This window comes from Atractosteus spatula, chromosome 2, assembly GCF_055471065.1.
Source record: "Atractosteus spatula isolate fAtrSpa1 chromosome 2, fAtrSpa1.hap1, whole genome shotgun sequence".
Lineage (NCBI taxonomy): Eukaryota > Metazoa > Chordata > Actinopteri > Semionotiformes > Lepisosteidae > Atractosteus > Atractosteus spatula.
The window spans coordinates 32,641,030-32,663,402 of record NC_142707.1 but is presented as its reverse complement, the minus strand read 5'-3'; the positions used below and the strand labels follow the sequence as shown (position 1 = coordinate 32,663,402).

Genomic DNA, 22,373 nt, shown 5'->3' with positions numbered 1-22,373 from the left:
ATTTTTCTTAAAGATTGACCTTCATTTCTTAAAGTAATTATAGACAGTCTTTTTTCCTTGCTTGCTGAGCAAATTTTGCCATGTTTATTCAGGAATGACAAACTTTTGCCCATGCTCTATATTTATAGTAATCTTGGACCCTCACCTGTTTACCAATAATTGGTGACAAAAGGTAAATGAGATAATGTACTAGTTAACTGTGAGAACATATAACAAAGATAATTTTTAACTTATTTTAGCATTTTAACACCATGTTATACAAAATTCAGATTTTTAACTAACATGGGCTTCAGACTGAAATCCGCTTTCTTTGAGTGTTCATTTTATTGAAAATGAAAAACTAACTTTATCAATACAGTTCACTTAAAATTATAAGTACACATATCATGTAATTAAATATTAAGTGTTTATAGACACGTTTATACAGTTTAAAGCACAGATAATCAAGAAAAACCAGGTTTCAAGCAGGTGTACTCAAACCTTTGACTGGTACTGTATATCATCAGTTGCATTTTCTTTTAGGTGTTTTATTTATGTATTATGTAAATGTATTATTTAATTATAAATCAATACTTTTTTTCAGATGTTTTATGTGGCTCACTGCCAATGTATACATGCATGTATGCAATGATTTTAGTTACTAAACTGGGTAAATATGATTTACCTTTTCCTAAAGCTACAGAATGAAGTTTCTGATAGACTTTTATTTTACCATGTGGAACCAGTCGCCTGACTTTGTGATATTATCATTGTTTGCACATTAGGCTTCTTTGTTTCTTGAATGGATTGTTGGTCAATATACTGTAAACCCTCTTTTCTTTCTCTCTTTGAACTAGGGAACACCGGTGTTTGTGCATGCTGGTCCCTTTGCAAATATCGCGCATGGCAATTCATCTGTTTTGGCGGACAAGATTGCTCTGAAGCTGGTTGGCGAAGGAGGATTCGTAGGTAGGCCTGTTGTTGCTTTCTCCATCTGTTTCCTGGATGCTGCTCAGTGCGGTGGTTTTATACAGTAAGGTCACACATCCTGCTGTAACTGAGAGAGGTGTTTGGCGAGCAGTTACAGTTTGATGAAATGCCACCCACCCCCTCATTCCATTAATGTGTTTTTGTCTCTTAACCTATTTTCACATTATAAAAACTAAAAGAAACCTAATGTTATAAAATTTCTGAAAAAATAGATATACTTCTGTGGTAATTAAAAAACTGTGTTTCAAAAATTACACTTCAGTCTGCTCTGAAGTAAAGCAGCATATTTCAACGGATGCTTTTCTGTAGTCAGTTCACCCCAGGGGGTCCACCTTTTTCAGTCCTTAAAGATCTCTGCAGTCTAACCAAGGCATTTGAGTAAATGAAGCTTCACATAGTACTGCCAAGACGTGCAGTTAATGGTAATCATTATGGGACATTGTCATGCTTTTTTCCTATTCATATACACATTATTTTGTAAGTAAAGTTAATTGAGGAAGCTTCAGCTGAGAGTGTTGTACATTTACTGGTAGACAGAATAGAACAGACGCAGTGTCGGCTTTTTGTTTTTGTTCTGAAACAATTTATAGTCTCCACAAACCAAATTAGTAGGCTCCGAACATTCCAGCATTCCAATAAGTCATTTATACATATTTATATGTGTGAACTGTATACAAATATATTCTTTTGACCCCATCTTTAGGGCTGTCTCTAGTGGCCACCCCATTATTCCTGCATCCCCCAAATGCTACATATCCTCCCCAAAACTCGTGTCTGCTGTGAGGAGAAGCACGGCTGTCAGGCAGTTCAAACAGCTGAGTGGCTTTTTCGCCCTCCTCAAAGTTCGCAGTTTTCCAAATGTCCCTCTTTTCTTCCTCACCCTGTTTGGAAATCGTCTGCTGCTGAGAAGGTTCTCCCTTTTCTGAGTAGCTCTTATTGGTTTTAAAATATGTGCTAAATTACTATGTGCTCACGCTTTGGTTTGGAACATGCTAAAATTAACATATATATTGGGTACGCTGCCAGAAAGGAAACAAGCTGCTAATAGCATAATTCACAGTAACATCACAAAGATAACTTAAAATATCAGTCACTTTTTTCAATTTAAAGTTGCAAAATGCATCTGAAAAATGTTCTGAAATGTTTTTCCATGTACAGGAAGCATATGGTAGTACTTTAAAATGCACTGCAAATGATTCCGAAGCTTTGTGATCTTGGATTCTATTTTCCCACATTGAAAACAAACCCCACCTTATTCCTATTGTTAAAAACATCACAGCCACCATACTGTATGTGTGCTTTAAAATCGAGTTGATCTCTTCTGTGTTTTTAAATTTCTCTTCCTGTGTCCGCAGTGTTGTACTAGACTGAGATTCCCTGTTGACGTTTCCACGGAATCAAAAGAACAAAACCAGTCTATTTCATGGTCTTTTTTGTGTAGCTCTTTTGTCGTTTTGAATAGTTCTTTTGAGTTCCTTTTCTCCATGAAAATGCCTTCGTTTTTCTGTAAGACATTCACACAATGTAAACTGTTCAGCATGCATCTTCAGAAAATGCCATTTTACTTTCCCATTTCTCACTTTTTCCACCATGCCTAGGTTCATTTTGAACTTGAACTTGAATTTTAACAGGTTTTGTAAATTTGTGCTGTTTAAGAATCCCACAACTCTTTGTGTCAAATGCCTCTGTAGTTGTGAAGTGCTCTTCCATGTAGTTTCCTCTTGTCCTCTGGCTCGTGTTTCACTGTTGCTCCTGAAGACATCCACAGGGCTGACTTTGTTGTTGGTTTTCAGGATTTTGAGCACTTCAGCCAAGGCCCTTCAGTCTACTCTGTTTAAGACTAGAAAGGGTCATGTTTGGTCTATCAATGTTGGATATTTCTGTAAGCATGGAGATGCAGCTGGTAGCTTTTCAGTGACTGATTCCAGAACAGCAATATCTTTTGATATGAATGTAGTGACCAAATTTGGACAGTAGTCTAAATGCAACCTTCTTTTGGATATTTTTTCAATTTTAACAAAACTGAAATTTATACTTTTCTACATTTTTAACTCAATGTCCTAACATTGTTTGCCTTTTTATTTCTTCTCCACATTGTCTACAAGACTACAAGATATTAACTTGAACTCATAGTTCATACCTTGAGTTTGAAGATACAGTAGGAGAAAGGCAGGAATCATCTTCAAGATAATGTTATACTGTATACAGTATGCCAATATATAATATATAATAGTCAATAGTTTTCAGAACACTAGCTTGCAATAGTATACTGTATGATTAGTACTATTAATGACACGGTAAAACTCAAATTTCTACAATCTAAACTCATCTTTTATCCAAGTATTCTACAGTGCAGAAGAACTGTTTAAATATGAGGATATAAATCAGGCCAAAAGATGTTTTGATGATAATCTAATATGATACTTTTTTGCACTGCAGGTTGGTGATAATGATAGGCTTATAAAAAATGTGAATTTTTCTAAACTATTTATAGTGTCATTTTTTTACACTTAAAAATGTTTTGGATTACAAAAATTGTTAATACAAGGCTAAATTAAATAAAGTAGCAGATGAAATATAGTCAAAGACTTTCCATTTTACTGTAAACATCTTATTATTAATGTTTTTTACAGGTTTGGGGCTTTATTTTAATGGCAAAAGACTAAAACATTCTTTGATGTACTCCCTCACACAACATATGCAAGCTTTATTTTTCGGACAGTGTGGAAAATTCGGAAATTCGGATTTCTTGTTGAAAAAGTGTTGAAAAAGGCCCAGCCATCTCAAACAGAATAACCTACAGTACACAGGACAACTGTTTATGTCTAGTTTGTTCTTTTTGTTATTTTTTGTATTCAGATGTATAAATTCTAAATATACAATTCATTTTCAAAATGAAAGAAAATGGCACAAAGTAAAGATATCTGAATACTGCAATTAAGTTTGCTCTGTGCTTAAGATGAACACGAGCAAGTCGACAGGGATGTAGAGTAAACAAGTCTGCTGTTGTAGAGTGCTTTTTCTTGCTCTTTTCAGGAACATTTTCTTCCAGTATCTTTTTTTAAAAAAAATGGATGGTGCAGATCTCTGCATCTCCCTAAGGGAAGGTTTCTTTAAACCAAATCCTGAGAACTTTCACTAAACTATTAAATTTAATTTAATTTCTCTAAAGAAGCCTTTTCCTACTGAAAGTAGTTTTGTTACAATGTCAGTTGCCAAATTCAGGAAGCCGAGCACAGTAGGGACTATGGCTCTGTTTAAGGCTGCTCTGGCTATAAAATTGAATGTCTTGCCGTCTAATTGTTTATAATATCCCACTTCCTGCAGTCGGTAAATGTTGGGGAAGTATTGCACTAATAGGAAGCCATTAGCACATTACTGATTACTATGGGCAGAAATATGTCCTTGTAGGATTGGTTGATCATGAAATATGTTCCCATTTTGAGTACCTAAATGGCCTAGATGTCTTCAGTATACAGTATATCACGGAAGACAAAATCTATTTCATCTTTGTTGTATGGGGAAAATTATTGTGCTTTGTGCATTGTGCTTAGGTGGTAGTTCAATGTATTTTGCTGGAGATATTTAGGTTCTTTCCTCATTTTTTAAATTTATTTGTGAGATTCATTACTTTTCTCACTGATAGTCAACACTTCCAAAGTAATCTGCTTGTGCTTTTCAGCCGCTGATATATTCTTGCAATGTATCTAAACATTACAAGTGAGGTGTATGCTGTGTAAAAGTGAAGACGTTTAATCAGAACGTAAATGCTCAAACTAAACCCTTACTGTGTATAGATTTATCCAAAAGGAATTAAAGCTGTCATTGCTAGTTATTATTAATCAGGAGAGTGAGAAATCGTCTAAAGTTTAAGTTTTTTTTTGCTGATGTTTTTCTTATTTTTCCTGTATAACCTTTCAGTTTGAGTATCCAAGGTTTAATTTAAAATATTTACTTTAAAAATGTACATACATTACAATCATATGGAATTCACTAAAATGGGATGTCATTGGAAGGGGTGAATAGTTCAGGAGCTCTGGAGGTGTTAAGGCAAATTAGAAGACACTATGTGTACAAAAAAACAAGAACTGTTTCTCCTCCCAGTTAGTTAAAGTGTGTATTGACAAATGGCTTGAATCCAGTACTGAAAAGAGTTTATTTGAGCCACATTGCTATTGGAGATCTTTTCAAACAAATTGAATCTTTGAAAAAAAAGACATGTTTGTAGTGTTCTTTCCAAATTAGGAAATTCAGAATAGGCTCTTCTTCAGAACTTGGCACAGTGGTTCCACTATTTATTGGGCTTTGCATATTTGTTTTACAATTGTAGAGCCTAGCTTGTACAGCACAACAGTATTCCTACCAAAGGATGACATTAATGCAGATGCATGTGCGCTGTACAATATTGTGGTTTACTTAGGCTATTTTTTTCTGAGTACGTCTCTGAAAAGAAGAATATTCTGATTATTCTTCAGCCCACACATGTTGTGGGGGATAATATATGTTTTAATAACCATTTTAAGTTACTTTAGAAACCTTATTTGTAGTTTTGCTTATGAATACAGGTAGAAGAATCCAAATTGTGGTTTCTGATTCATTTTTTTGACTGAATCTGCACAGTCCCCGAAGGGACTGACAGCCTGTTTCTCAGAGGTTCCTATACTTGTGAGGGCACTTTCTGAAATGTAATCTTCATAATTATTGTGACACATACAGTTCACAAACTTCTGAGGGTAAGAAATTCACATTGAACGACTAGTCTGTCATACAAGTTTAGTAGTTTCATCATAGTCCTAGAACATGTTAGCTTGGGTGTTCTTCATTGCCCCTCATCAGGTTCCTCAAAGCAGAATGAGCAGAGGTTAATTCTATGGTAAAAATTAAAAAGGCTAAAAAATGCACAGTATATTTTGCCTTTCTTGTTTCTTTGCAGCTTGCACACTGATACAGGCCATAGGCCATTCTGCAGCACCTCAGTATGTTTTGATGGTTATGAACCTTGCTTAAAATGAAAAACAACATCAAGTGTTTCTTTGTGTTACCTGGCAATGTTTTTATTTTTATGTTTAAAAATAGTCCTCAACCATTATAACATTAGACAGGATACAAATGAGACTAGGCCCTGTTTTGGATGCTAGCTTCAGGTTGATCTCAGCTTCTCCATCCAGTCTTTCTCTGAAAGAAGCCATGGAATCATCTAATGTGCCTTCTTTAGTACGTTCAGTATTGTTTGGTTTGAGGATAAACCTGTTTTATTCAAAACAGGAGTAGATATCATAGCTAACAAGTAAGCTATTAAAATAAAATTAGGATTTTTTTCCAGTAAAATGCACAGCAATCTCTCCTCACTTTTAAGTTCCTTTGAGAGATGCAATAATGTAGGAGTTTTTTCAACAAGAGAATGGGGCCCTGGGCTCAGTCCCACACCTGAGGTGCGATCTGTGTGGAGTTTGTTTCCTCCAGGTGCTCTGGTTTCCTCCAACAATCAAAAATGTACTGGTTGTTTAATTGGCTTCTGAGAAAACTGGCCCGAGGTGTGTGTTTGTGTCTGTCTGCCCTGCGATTGACTGACCCTAGTCTTGCAGAGTCCCAGGCAGGTTCTGTGCTGTAGGTCACCATTTAAACACCAATTTCTGCAAATATGGAACAATTCCATTGTGATTAATTAAACAGTGGATTTGTTAAATGAAGACATTTAGAAGTCATTTCTTTACTAAAATCTAAGTACCCTCAAAAATCAGAGTTCTGAACTTTCTTGATTCATCAGTAGCTTAAAGGTGACCTTCAAAACCTCTAAACCTCCAAATCCAGGAGTAACTGGGTGTGGGCCTCTCTAGGAGACCCCTGATATAAAGTCTTATAACGATCTTACTGCCATTTTCTTTATTCTTCTCCAAAAATGTGGCCATTTAAAAATGACTGAAAGCATTTTCAGGAAGCATAAACAGTTAGCTGGCTTTCATGAGGTAGGAGAGCAAGTGTGGGCATTAATGAATACTCACTTCACTCCTGAGTATTCATCCAACAACTATGCCTGTTTGCTTATGACTCTTTTCAGTCAGTTATGACAGTTATTGCCATCATTTCAATTATGTTTTATGCAGTCGGTTAGGATAAGTGATGCTGAGTGTCAAATTTCCATTCTAACAGTAATAAAAAATCACTGTAATAGTTTCTGAATTGTCTCCAGGCCTTTAACTTCAAACAGAACCGAAATTCCATTGATGTTTTCATTTTTCCTTTTACAGGCCTTCTGTAGTTTTATGCTATGTAGTGATACAGTGAAATGAGTTCTACGCTCTTATTTACTCACAAGGTATGGGGAAAACTTTACCTTTAATAAAATAAAGATAATAAATATTATCAGAGTTCATATTTCTGGTAATTCAAAAGCTGTAGTACTATATACTGTAGACAGTTTGAAGCTTATTAAACTAAGACATGTGAGTAGATGTTAGTAAAGGCAAAACAAACTCAAGTATTACCCATTCTCTGATGTGTTTTACAAAAGCTCCAAGAGAGAAACGCAAGTGGGTTTCAAGCAAACTGTCAGTTCTAATTCCGGACATGTTTTGAAAGATCTCTTTTTCTTCTGTCTCTCTCTTACATTTGGGTCTTCAGTCAATTCCTGAAGAGCTTCTTTGAGTACTAGCACTAACATTCACACCGCAACACTCAAGTTAATTCAACCCATTTTTCAGTGTTAAATGTTAGATGATCTGTGGAGCCTCTGTTCTTTCTATTCTCTAAAGCTCTAGAAAACAATTATAGATTGGTTTAAGGAGGAAATGAAGTTCAAAGCCCACCCAAAAAGAAATGTGTTTCTCTTGCATGTCACTCTTTTATTCTCAGTGCAGCTCACTTGAAGCTTATTCCTCCTTGCTCACCATGATATGGGTTGTCCTCATGGCTGTTTTAAAAGGGCTTGTTCAAAGGTAGTGGTTTTCTTTTCCTCTGTTTTTCTTTTCCTTAGGAAAAATGTAAATATCTCTCAACTCATGATAACTTTTGATTGTAATAAACATTGAGTAAAATACAGTATGACGTATACGAAAAATGGTGAAATAGTTAACCGTTGTATGAATGGAGGATATAAACAATTTCCTCTGGTGGATATGCAGTTCTGCCACAATAATATCTTTGTCACATGAAGTACCTGTGTGCTAACATATTTAACATCTGCCTTTGTTTCTTTGATTAACATTCCTTCAGAGCTTTGCAGTTCTGTACTTTCAACACGGTAAAAGTTCTTCAGGACTGTTTTGGTTCACTTTTGGTTGTGATGCATAGCTTTACTCCTAGTCTCCCATCTGGAATGTCTCTGTCTGAGCATGTGACCAGTTGGCTGCAACACATTCATGGACAAAGAAAACACAGCCAAGTGAGTGTGTTTCTGTTGAGCTGTCTGCCATAATCTTTGCTTGGAGATTACAAGAATTCTCAAGCTGCTGAACTGTCTAGAAAAAAAAGGTTTCTGGCTTTTTCCTTTATAATGCCATAGATTTGGAAATGTGCTGCAATATGTTCAATGTAAAATAAACTTTGAGGTTAGAAAATTCATCCCAGGCAACACTGAAAGAATGTTTTCTTACCGGCTACCAGCTGCCCTGTTGTCTATGTGTACAGCTTTCATTTTTCAAAATACACGAAAAACATAAACACATTGGGTTTAGGTAGTAGTAGAACAATATCTACACAATGTTTGTGTCTTAATGTTTTAGATCTCTCTACAATACAATTTCACCAATTTTGTCACAACTCACAGCTTCTCAGCCTCCTGCCAAGAGTATTGTCTTTTTTGTGTTTTTGTGGCTTGAGATAATGTATCCATCTTTTCCACCTGCTTCTGTCTCAGACGAACATGTTCTTGACTGAAGAATTCCAGTTTTTCATGTCTTACTCTCTGATTAGTTTCAATTCACCGCAAACTATCTCTACAGGCCCATTGACAAAACCGTCAAAACCAGTTACGATGATGATGTTACTTATCTTGCAAGTGGTTTTGATAGTGAAATAAATCTTTCATGGCCATATGGACATAACATCCATGCTATCTTGTGCTCTTGAAATTCATTGTTCCACTTCAAGATATTTTCTGTGGCTTAATATGTAAAAATAGTGACATTTTAGATTATTTTCCAGTAGTAAATCGTCTGAATGCCAGTAAGGACACTGGACCCAGATGAGCAAGACTTATTCTGTATTTTTAGTTTAACCAAAAAACATGTTAAATATTTTTTTTGCTGTCAGCATCTGTATTATTTAAATACTTTATACTTAATATACTTATATGAAAGAAACATGTACTTTGTGTAGTATTGTGCTTCCCTTTGAAGTATATGATATTAAGACAATTTTGTTCATGTTACGTATCCTGTGTATGCTGCATTTTAATGTTTCACTGGTAAAAGTGCCCGAATAGCACATTCGAACTTAAAGGTTCTACTCTAGGTTTTGCTGCTGATACATTCCAATAAACCAGAGTTCAGTTATACAGTACGAAAAGCATCTTCAGCTCTTCTTAGTAATCCATATTATTAGTAAAAGGACCTTGGTGATGGAACCAATATAAACTGGTATAAGAGGTTGAGCCTAGCACTGCTAATTGCTGGAAATTAACTATTTGGGAAGTACTGTATGTTAATTATCATGCTGTATTTAAATAAATCTCACTTTTTTTCCCCTTAATGTCAGATGTCTTTATCCAGTTCTTTTTTTAAAGCTCTGTGCAGTGTCTTTTTTGGAAGGTGCAAAAATGTACATGCCCCCATATGTGATTGTCACAGTGTCAAACCGGTTAGCAGGGCACTGACCTCAGCCTCGGCCTTTCCTCTGTCGAGGCCTAGAGGTGGGATTTTACTATTGCACTACTGCATAGAGACTATGAAGTACCCTAAGTCCTCAGAGCAGTGAAAGAAGGAAACACTAGGGGAGACGTATGCACCTCTAGGTAGAGTGAAAACACCTTGGCAGAATGAGGTGCATCACAAAAAACGCAAATTAACGATTTGTATTCCTCAAAACGTTATAGTAAAATAACTGTGAAGTCTACAGTACCATTTTGCCAGAGCTGTTAAAAGTAAATAAGCTCTCACAGTGTTTACTTCAGTACTTAAACATGGAGTCCAGATTTGACATTTGTACTATTCTACTGTATTTGTACACAGTTTACCCACCTGGCACAGTTAGAGTAAGTGTTACAAATTGTTTAAATGTTTGGATCAATTCTGCTTTAAAGTTTACAGTGATGGGTTGAAAGATGCTGCTTCCTACAGCCATAAAACTAGACCACCGGTCAAAAACCTGGGGTTCCATGCCCATGATAATCTCTTAGCAGCATGTTATACCCCAAAAAGTGTTTCTCCAACACAGATACAGTAGCTCTTTGTTTAAGCAGCAGATGTGCTAAAAAAACCTATTTGAAAATCCAAACCCTGTAAATTCAAGATCTTTTTTTTGCATAGGAATACATTTTAAATAAAGGGAATGAGTCCATGCCAAAATAAAAAAAAATTGTATATGAAAAGTGTATATATTGTTGAGCAAAAAGTTGTTTTTGAGCTCCATATTAATGTTTCATACTTTCCTGTATAATGTGAAGAGAAGGTTGTTGTTAGTGGTGGGTGGTGAATGGTGTGTGGCCCACCTGGACCGCTGTACTGTCTTCAGTCCTTTTATGGTCAGTGAGCCTTTCAAAGGCCATTTATTTAATCTCTTCTTGTCTGTGAACATCGCCTGCCTCTCATTCTCAAGCTGCTCCTGGAATCAGCTTGACGTTGTGAATTTGATTTCTGAGACTTCACACTAATTGCTTCTGATGCTGTGGATGTCTGTTTATCATGAACATTGGGGTTTTGGGATATCAGACAACTAACAGAGACTTACAGGCATTTTTAATCAAACACAGCCCTGAGCACAAGTAAGATATTTAAAATATATTGTCATGTTTTACAACATTCTCTTCCTGTACTCCTGAATCTCTCTGTACAATGTTTTGTGTTATTTGAATGACTAGGTTAGGGTATTACAGTTTATAAACTAGCCATGTCATTATCTAATTGCTCAAAAGATTAACTTTCCTGGCTCGCACATCTCGGAGGAAATTACAATTTGGGAATGAGCTGTTGACACACAAGATTCGAATTTCAACAACATACATTACAGGAATTGTTTTCTTTGAACTGGAAATAACAGGGCAAGGATTTCCATTATAAATAAGCTGGCAGGATAGTTTGGTCTCTGGTGATCCTCCCAATGTTATTGGCAGTAATTAAAATATTCTCATTGAAGACACTTGGTCCACAATGTGAAGAAATGAACATACAATTTATGAGAGGGTTGAAAATATTTCTCCCATCTAATGTTTAGGGAATTACCATGTACAGTAGTAATGTACTTTGCTAGGTAACATTTCACATAAGTGCCACTGTTTTTTTTTTCAGTACTTAACCTTTAGTCTTGCTTTTTGGGAGACATAATAGTAAATGACATAGATTAACGTTATGAACCATTTTCCCACAGCACAGGCTCTCCTGAAAGTTGCCAAATACTGTCTGCATGGGCTCAGATTTAAAGCTGCCTCAAGCCTTCTCTATATGCAGACATTGCTGTGCATTTTTTAATTTTGAAAAGCCGACCACAAATATTTCATGTAGCTTCTTACCATGGGAGCCTTTTACCCTCTCTAAAATTAAAATAATTTTCCATTCGGATTATTTATAGTAACTTTTGAGGAGGAGAGCAAAGCTGAGGATCTGCGGGCTAATCAAATATTTTTGGAGAACAGCATAGCGTGACTGCTTTCAATTTCAAAATCATTCTGAAGAGGATTTTTTTTTAAAATGAAAGGGTGAATGTTGTGACCCCCTCACCACCTTGGCAGAAGTCCAGCACAGTGTAACCTCTGACTCTACTGGCAGACTGAAGCAGGACTGATTGAATTGTCAGTCGGGGTGAGAAGTGAGGGCTTGGAGTTTACAGCTGGGCTTCACTGGGACTTTGCCTGAGGGAATATGTCCAGATATTTTCTAAGATTCAGCTTGCAGCCAGGATCTGCATGTTGGTTTTCACCCTGAGGCTGCAACCGTTTGTCTCTCTTGATTGACTTATTCATATTGTTTTAGATATCTGTACCCAATATAGGCTCCCCGTAAAGTCTGACTCATTTGACTCATTCAGACAGCTGTTGTAAAAACTGCACTGTGGAGTAATGAAAGTTTGTTCCCACAGTACTAAAGTACACACCAGAGGGCACTGACAGCCTCAGCTGTACACCAAAGAATGCACAGCCCATTCCTGGCACATAAAATTGCTAGCACACCCTCAGATATAGCAATGCTGTGAGCTTGCTGTGGTTGAATAAACACATTTAAGATACGGGCATTGGAGCCAGTTTTCAAAATGTTACAAAATGAAATAACCTTCATTAATTATAATAAATAGCAAAGCCTTTCCTATCGTTAATAAAAGCTTTATCCTGTTGTGAGACTCTTGTTAATGAAGTTATTTATGACATTTTCAAGGTCCACTGAAACGATCTTCACGAAAAAGCAGTTGATGCTTATCAGTGTGGGTGGGTAATAAACCCCTTTCTGTACTTTTGGTGCTCCATCAACATCCACTGAAACAATCTTTGTGAATATGGAGTACGCAAATGCATTTTGTTTTTCTTGGCAGTACTTATCATGCACTTTCTGCATGACGTTCATTTATTTTCCTAGGCTTCGCAGTGACTAGTCAGGTGTTTCAGGCTTTCAAAACTAGAGGTTTAATTAAGTGCAGACAGTGATGTGTGTCAGATTGATTTATAGAGCTGGTTTTCCTAATTAATCCATTTCTGACACCCAAATATCTCCTGCTTAGTTCTTTGGTAGTGGCTGCCCAACACAGATCCTTTTTAAGCTCAAATATCCATTACTACTAATTTCTATTTAATTTTAATTTTAATAGGAAGTTAAAGACAAATGAACTGAATCACAATTCAAACTAATAGTCAGATAAGTTGACTTTGGACAACTTAAATAAATAACTATTTAGCATTGTGAAGTCCTGCAGTACAAACACTTACAAAGTAAACTGCATTCACCCCTGTGTTAATAATCTGATCAAAAATACTAGGGTGCTTGAGCACACACTGCCCTATGGCCTGCAGAAGTAGGATGTCTGTACTTACATCTGCAGCTGTGCAATATTGCATATAAGTAAAACTTTTTCTTCAATAAACAATGATGGTATCAATGTCTGGAATCAACTGCCAAAACAAAATACAAAACAGTTTTGGCAATTGATTCCAGACATTTATACCTTCATTCTGTGAGTGACCACAGAATGTGTGTGGATCATACAGCACAGTACAGAGATGTAGAAGTTGAAGATTTTCATCTCTTAACTCTCTATCCATTAATTTTTCAACTGGTGGTCTGCACATTCATGACATCAAAGCATTATGGGGGGGGGATATACATTTAAATTTCTCGTTTCCTAACAGAATGTTGTTAAAGCAGAAAACTGAAATCAAGCAATCCAAGTGTCTTTCTTGTTTAGGTCACTGTGATCTTGTGGAGCAGTATTAAGAGACAAAACTGGAACATAAATTATAGGAGCCTGCAGGCCAGAAAAAAAAGCAGGCATTTTATAAGAGTCTAGGAGTTTGAACTAAACTCCCATGTCCTGTAGTAAAAGCTGACATTGTGCCATCTAATGACACATCTTGATGAGATTCTTGTGTCCATTTCTTTTAATGGACGTAATGCTGTTATAAAAGAATACTTTTGACCATCATATAAGCAGTTCTTCACATATGGCCTTCCAAGGAAAATGCACAAAGTTTATGCCACTGCTTTTAGACAGGCTTACTGTGCAAGTCAGTAGATGTTTATTTGAGTTCTGGGAGGGCTTTCTGAAATGGAAAGCAATGGAGTGCAGTGCATGCCTTCCCAGCTGGGATGTGCATTTTTGTTTGCCTTGGCAGTCTGTGACAGTGGCTGGAACAGTACATTTAGATGACTGAGTGTACAATATGTTAGGGTGTCAAAACGGAGGCAGTGGGCTCAGGCTGTTCTCTTGTTAATGGTGGTGGTGTATTGCACGTTCCTTTCTAAGAACTAATAGAAGGGGCTGCCTCAGTCCATATTTTTAAGATACTGTACCTCTTCTTTAGTTGAAAAGAGTCCTTTTTTAATTAACTAAAGCATTTAGATTTACCAGTTTGATGTTTTTTGACATGTAGTAATGTATGAGGTAGAATAAAAATGAAGAATCTGTCTATATGAAAAAAGCAAAATCCTAGTTTACTTAGCACAATTAAACGTTTGGGTAGCCCTGTCCTATATAATGGTCAGAAACGTGTGATTTTGATCCTCACCATAGTGAAGTTGATTTGTGGAAGGGCAAATCGTGCCATCATCAAAAATCCGATTTTAGAGCATCGCAGAAAAAGTAGTTGTTGCCCATCAATCTGGAGTGGGTTTCAAACCCCTTTAAATACGTTTGGGGCTCCATCCATAAACTGTCAAATAGTCTGAAAATGAGAAGTATTTAAGGCCAAGGTAACTCTACCCTGATAATCATCCAGGAAGGTGGAAAGAACCGCAGACAAAGGATCCACCAGACCTCTTTGCTGTGGCTAATATAGGCCTTTAGAGTGGTTTTCAATGAAGGATAACCAGGAAAAAAACATTTTTGTCTAAAAAGAACTTTGCTCCCCTTCTCTAGTCTGTTAAAGAGCACCTGGACCATTGCACCAAGACTACTGGGAGATTGATCTCTGAACAGGCATGTCAGAAGCTGAATATTTTAAATAGACTGCTAAATGTTATGTATGGCAAAAACCAAACAGTGACTTCCATTGGCAGAACCTGATTGCGGTTGTCAAGCTTGGTAGAGGGAGTATGGGTTGGGGCTGCTTTGCTGCTTCTGGACCCAGACAGCATGCCATTATTAATGGAAGCATGAATTTGGCATTCGACTCTGCAATTCTGGAGAAGAATGTGAGGCCATCCATTTGTCGGGTGAAGCCGAGCCAAAAGTGGGTCTTGCAGCAATGATCCTGAACATGCAAGCACATCTACAAAAGAATGGGCTTTAGAAATTTTGTATTTTGAATTGGCCAAATCAAAGCCTGGAGCAAAACCTGTTTGAAATGTCATGGCAGAACCTGAAGTGAGCTGTTCAAGCAGGGAATTCCTCAATGTCACTGACTTGAGGCTGATCTGTGAGAAGACAAAAGGAGCCAAAATTCCTACAGGCTGGTGTGTGAGACTGATGAACAGTTACAGGAAACGTCTAGCTGAAATCACTGCTGCACAACGTGGTGTCACTAAATCTTAGTCTGAGGCTTCACACGCTTATTCACACGGGGATATTTACTGTTGTTTCATTTTACTAAATAATCAAAAAATGTTATGTTTTTGTATTGTGTAATTGTATACATTTAGTCTGATTCTCTTGAAACATTTATTAAAACTTTTATTAAGACTTTCATGAAGATTTAATTCTAAAATGTGCAAGAATGTTGATAAACTTTTTGGGTTTACAAAATTTACCTTACCATTTAATTTGTGTAAAAGAAAGATCCATCCCCCAGAAATGTTTGTCCTTTTTACTTATTTTATTTAATTTATGTCGGACACACACAGTTGCACTGAAAGTATGGTAGCAGTCTGAGTGACGTTTAGACCACTTTCCATCAGAATCGGAATCTGCAGTTCCTGTAACTTTTTCTTCTTTCCCTTATTTTCAGAAAGCATACTTGGACATGGTTTATGGTCGATTGTAGAGGAATTTGTTAAATTAACCTCTACATAAGAATTCAGTATCCATTTCCCACGATAACAAAATACCAAACAGTTTTGGCAGTTGTTTTCAGCATGTAGTTTTATGGAATACTTTATTTTAAAATGTGCAACACTAATTAAGAATAGGGATTCCTAAATAGTTCTAAATGCAAACATTTTCTGACCTTAGCATTATTTGAAAAAGTAATTCGTATTTTATGATCCAGGCAATATTAAAAAAAGGTTAGTGGTGCTGCAGTGTTTTGTCTACATCTCTTACTTGATTTTTTAGTGTATGGTTAAGAGTACTAAATGCAAAGTACTACATTGTAAAACTGGCATCTCTTCTTAGTGCTACAGTACCATGTGGTATCTGCAAAAAAGCCTATTTCATGATAAAATATGTTCCTTGTAAATACTGTATACAGGGCCCTTACTAAGTTATTTTATTCAAACAGCTGTATCACAAAAACTGGAGAACAGACTATGACACAGATGCTAGTCATTATCAATGGGAATTGACAGTGATTCAAAGGTTCTAACAACTGCATACAATATTACATTGATCCATGATGCACAGTATTTAAGACAGCTGGTTGAGTTAAACAATCTGTACATTGCAACTCCAGTTTATTGCTCTTATATTTTTCCAGCCTAGGATAACTAGTGGATTTCAATAATTGAACAATTTTACACCAAGGATAGAAACTGTTGCAATGCATTTATATCTAGACTGGCAGATTATCTTAATGAACTTGCAAATCCTTTCCGTCATACTTCCAGTGACTGAAGCTGGCTTTGGCGCCGACATTGGGATGGAAAAGTTCTTCAACATAAAATGTCGGACATCTGGCCTGCGTCCAAATGTGGTCGTTTTGGTTGCCACAGTGAGAGCTTTAAAGATGCATGGAGGTGGACCCAATGTAAGTCTTTTGATTTCATTTGACTTTAACCTTTGAGATTTTTTTTTTATTTCCTCATTAAGTACAGACATTCACATACTCAAAAGGACAATTCGCATCTTTTTATTACTTGATTATGGTGGCAAGAATATTATATTAGATAAGTAAAATTTAATTAGAAAAAAAAATGTTCTTACTTGCCTGTTTCCCCGATGTTGCCAAGACCACTGTTAATTGGGTTCCATACAATGGATATTTAATGTTTCAAATATAACATCTATTGTGAATAAGTAGTGTTTTTAAAAATCTTAATTTGAATATAAATGTTGTATCTACTCTTGTTTTATAATTATAATTGTTAATGGTTATATTTTAGCTATATTCATCAAGGTAGTCATTTGTAAATACTTTTCTTGAGAAAAATAATTTCAAATTCATTAAAGTTTCTTAAAATCCTCAAAGGCTAATCATAAATTAATATGAGGATTTAAATTGAGACGCATAGAACATCTGCTTTAGTATTTTCAAACACTAAATTGCTCAATTAAAAATACTGTTGAATAAAAGTATAGGCATATATATGACATACCTCCTTTTAAATAACACTTGCAGTGAGAAGCATCTCACAAAAAATCACTTGTATACAGGTTATTTGAAAATCAAGACTATGTGGCCATGCACACTGATTGAACATGTTGTTCAAAACGTGCTAAGTGGTCATGCTCAATCTACTATATATGATGGCTGTTTCTAAATATTTACTGGGAAATGTGCTTGCAGGTCACTGCGGGGACACCTTTACCTAAGGAATACACAGAAGAGGTAAGATGACAAAGGGAATATAAAGGTATTATTTTCCTTTTGTTAAATGGTAGCTGCTTCTTGAAATGACTGTAATAATGCCCCGAGAACACAGGTAGATTTCTTTCTAAATGTTTTAAATAGTGTAACAAAAAACAATTGGCTTTCCAAAAGGAAAACAAGCATATGGTTTGTACAGAGCAGGTGTTATTTTTTTTTTATTTTCTGGTTTCTTGCTGGTTCTGATTGCTTTGGAATTTTATGTTTGTATTTTAAGTGTTAGGAACCTGCTGTGAACACAGAAACGGAGTATACTGTACTTGTATATCTCGCCTGGCCTCCTTTCCCTGCCCTTTTCACACTATAATGTGACAAGGAGTGGCACTCTTTTTTTACATTGCGTCTTCTGGAAGGGACGTTGTGGGCACTTGTATTTCCTTGAATTGTAATTGGATTGGATAATGTAATTGGATAGTTCTAGATTAAGTTGTGTAAATCTTATGCAAAATAATATCCCTGGTTTTGTTCTTTGTTCTTTAACCCCGATGTTAGCATTTAATTGAGAATGACAAGCTACTGTGTTCTACAACAGAATTAATTGGTGGGATTTTTCTGATTTTATATCCTCAGCCAAAAAGGGACTACAGTACTATGATGTAGTAAATTGAGTCAAATTGGGGAAATTTTATGTGAAGCCAGAATCAATCATACACCAATAATATATTGTAACCTATAGGGAGGAGTGTAGCCTTCTGAGCCACTGAGAAAATGCTTCCTCTAGTATAAGAAAGAAAGATACTTGTAGTGACACATTCGAACATACTAAAATGTTCTTGTAGAAAAAAACAGCTTTGACGCCCAATTATGCTTGAAAACACCCATGTAAAAATATGTTAGTACATTTTAAACAGGTTTAGAACCTGTACAATATGTGTCTCTAAGTGGGTCCCTTTTGGCTTCATAGTTACCAGAACTATTTGAGAGAGAAGGTGGATTTAAAAAATATTTTTTGTTACAGTATGAGTAGTTGTAACTTATTTCAGCTAATGAGAAGTAACTTATTTGTTTTTTCATAGCTATTTGATCCTAGGATCCCATCCAACTATTTTTTAAGGAAGCCAGGGTATTGGCTTCAAGAAGAATGGCTGTGTTCCAGGCTTTCACAATCTTTTTTGTAAAATATGTCTCCTGCTCTGTTTAAAAACAAACTTCCCTGACAGTTTCCACTTGTGAGGCAGTCATCCGGGTTGTCTTTGTCAATACTTTTGAGGATTTTGAATATTTGAATGTGGTCCCTTCATAGTTTTCTCTGTTCACAGCTAAGAATGTTCAGATGGAAATGTATCTAGTGTCATTCCTCTGGACCGATTCCAGTGCAGCTATATCTTTTTCTATCATGGTGACCAGAATAGCATATAATATTCTAAATGAACTCTTACTAGTTTGTTGCACCATTTTGAAATGCATTCTACACATTATCTTTGTCCCACCATTGTTTGCATTTCTATTTTTTGCTTACATTGTGTAGAAAATGAAAATGTCAACATAAAGTGGCTTCTATAAACTTGATGTTTCCAATTATACAGTATTTTTATAGTTTGCCTTTTCGAACTGCTTGCAACACCCTGCACTTGTCCACATTAAACACATCTGGCAGGCGTTTGCCCAGTCCTGAACTTTGTCAGTCTTTTGGATTTTGGGCTTCTATCATTTTTGCTTGTCCTCTGGTTTTGGTAACACCTGCAGCCTTGACTGGTTTGCTAACAATACCAGAATCTAGATCATTAATGTAATTCAGGTAGGGCGGTGGTCATAAAATAGTTCAATCCAATCCACGTTCTTGCATTTGCATGAACACCTGTTGCCTGCAGTTGCCTTTAGGTTAATGAAAATCACACTGTTCATCTGAAAGAAACAGCAGTAATTAGAAACTTATAGTAATCAGCTATACTCAAGCGACATGAGTCCCACTTCAAATTTTCTCCCTTTCACTCTGTGCTTAGCACACTGTAAAGAATAAGGCATACTGTCAGTGAGCCTGTAACATCGCGCAGCGGACACAGAACCTGGAGCGTTTGCTACAAAACCAAAACTGTGTTGAGATACGGGTGCTGTGTAGGGGATACTTGTGCAGGGGGCAGAAAGAGGCTTACTCAGTAGCTAGGTCCTAGTCTGTTGCGCAGATAATTTGAAAGTTGCTTTTAACATCATTTGGCTTGGTTTCATCCCACTCTGCTCTTCTTCCATCCAAGATTCATTTGGCCAGACTGAACTGTAAATAAGTGAAATTTGCGGATGTTGAGACCCCCACTGTATTGTTTTAATTTGTTTTATTTAACCATTTGAACCACAGCTTTCTTGATTTTGAATTCCATACTTAATTTGTGTTGTACTTCAAGGCACAATGTTTTTGCCAGTCCTAGCCCATTCTAATTCTCTTTAGCTTTATCTCATTTTTATACTCTACTTTCCTGAAATTGTAAACAGGAAAGTAATTGTAAACAAACTGATTCTATTTGTACAGTTTCAAAAATATACAGTACTTCAGTATCATTCCATATAATGGTCTTAGTTTTCTAACGATTCTCTTGCATCTGTTTTTTCTTGATTGATTGAAATTCAGAAGATTAAACATTGATTAATGCCTTGATTGATTATAAATATTAGATTAATACTGACATTTTCTCTAGGGCTTTAGAAAGAGGTCATTTCCTACTGCCTGTGGTCTTATTGGGTTTTCCCACTCTGTGTGAGGAATTCTCTCATGGAACGCATTCTTCCCTTTACACATACTGTATATCCCCGATTCCATTCTGTTGCACTGTGTTATAATTGACCTCTGAATTAGTGATCTGTTATATACTCCACACATCATGCCCCTCCAATGTTTTTTTGTCACCAATTTATTAAAGTTACAGTTTATGTTCTGTTGATTGATAGGTTGAACATACAAAGGATGATTATTAAGTAGAACTGTATACAAATACTCACAATAAGGAAACACTTTTCTGTATACAGTATACAGCACAGTCTTGATTTTGCTCTTGATTGTCTATTTAACCTGTCACAAACAGTTGCAGTGCTTTGGCTGTGTCTCAAGGTGGCACCTGTGTTCCCTGGCTGAGCACAGTGGTGGCAGTGCTGGGTCACGAACACACTGTGTAGCACATTGCAGAATTCTGTCAACCCAGCAACTTGCCCAATGAAGGGTAGCAAGCTGGAGAGCACCAGGAACTGGGAGTCCAAATCCCTCCAGTAAAGGCAAATTCAAATTTTGGAACCTCTGTGCTTCTCTTTCCTCTGCTCCTTTGCTGTTCCTTTAATATTTAATTTGATCTAAAATCTAGGGCCTGTTTTGTGTTCCGCTAGGCTCATTTGACAGGCTTAATAAAATGCCATAATTTTTTACTTGGTTAAAATGCTATTAATAGTGGATATGTCCTGCTGATGGTACTACTCATCATGCGTTTATTTTCATTTTTGTAATCTCACAGCTTTCTGGAAAGGGTCCGATGTTTGTTTTTTTTATTTTACGAGGTCAATCTCAGCTGTGTTTGGAAGCGCAGACATGGTTTCAGTGTCTTGTTTTGTGTGGAGATGTTATTGGCTTGTTTGTCAAGCATATTTGTTGTTGTTATTGCTACTTTACTCTCTAGGGCTACAATGGCGGGGTTTGCTCATTGGCTTTGATGGGAAGGGGTTCTGTTTACAACCTTGTAGACTTCTGTTCTCAAAGTAAAATTTTTGTTCTTGCTAATTTGTTCTTCTGAAATCGGCCTTAAAATACTAGCTTTTAAAAGCCTTGCTGCAAATGCATTTTCGTCATTAATACTTACTGGAGTGTATTTGGTATTTTGACACACCAAGTTTCTAGTGATAATACAGAAGCCCTATAGCACAGTTGTGATTTACTGCTGGACCTGACTTCAGAGTCCACAGTTTGCCCTAAACTTTTGGCTGACAAGGCCCCTAGCAAGGCACACAGCTCTTGCTGGGAGAAGAGTTTGTTCTCCAGCTGCCAGTCAAGGTTTTCCAGCTTTCACAGTGAGTGCAGTAATATTCACATTGGGAACACTTCACTTGGGCCTCTCTTTTCTTATATATATATTTTTGTCTATCTTAGTACAGTTATACATACAGTTTTATAACTGGTACAAGTATATGAAAGACAATTTGTATTTTTATCTTTAATTGTTAATTGTCCACTCTGAATATATTGCACATTGCAGATCTGCCGCTCTAGTTAGGAGGAGGATAATTTCATGAATTGTCAAATATAATTTCACCTGCTATTGAACCCATTCTGTCCTGTATTTGCACAACATTTGAAATTGGGGCTATTTCTTTATAAAAGCTCACAATGCTAACAGAGCTGTGCCAGTTATTCCCCAAACATATTATCTAACTCACGCATCTTACTGATAAAGTATCTCCTAATCTACATTGTGCGAAAACCACAAAGTGTATAAATCTGTCAGAATAAAAGTTAAAATAATACGATCCTTTTTTCTGACATTTTCTTGTGTGCGTTTTGCTTACAGAACCTCAAATTGGTGGAAGATGGCTGCAGCAATTTAAAGAAACAAATCCAGATTGCTTACCTGTTTGGAGTGCCTGTTGTTGTAGCATTAAATGTGTTCAAGTAAGTATTTCTTAAATCTAATCTCTGAGTAATGTTCATGAAATCCACATTTGACACAGAAATGGAATGGTTAGACACAGGTTGGAATGGTTACACTTAAAAACTAGAACCATGTGGCTACATATGATTTATTGGCAAGAATATGCTGCAGCTCTTCTATGCTAAGGACTTGAATTATGAATTATGCTTCATAAGTAACAGAGTGTCGTTACTGATCCTCATAGAGGGATGCCACTTTCTTCTTGGGAGGTACAGTGTGTTGAGAAGGTAATCACTCCCCCTTGG

General features: G+C 36.3%; 1 protein-coding gene across 1 annotated transcript in view; it reads left to right on the top strand.

Moving 5' to 3' along the window:
* mthfd1l (methylenetetrahydrofolate dehydrogenase (NADP+ dependent) 1 like) overlaps positions 1-22,373 on the top strand; it is a 117,618-nt gene that overhangs the window by 47,659 nt on the left and 47,586 nt on the right. Inside the window, exons 20-23 of the mRNA XM_088929573.1 lie at positions 837-948; positions 16,527-16,666; positions 17,426-17,467; positions 21,988-22,088. Of these exons, the coding sequence (XP_088785699.1) occupies positions 837-948; positions 16,527-16,666; positions 17,426-17,467; positions 21,988-22,088 (395 nt within the window). The remainder of the gene's footprint in view (positions 1-836; positions 949-16,526; positions 16,667-17,425; positions 17,468-21,987; positions 22,089-22,373) is intronic.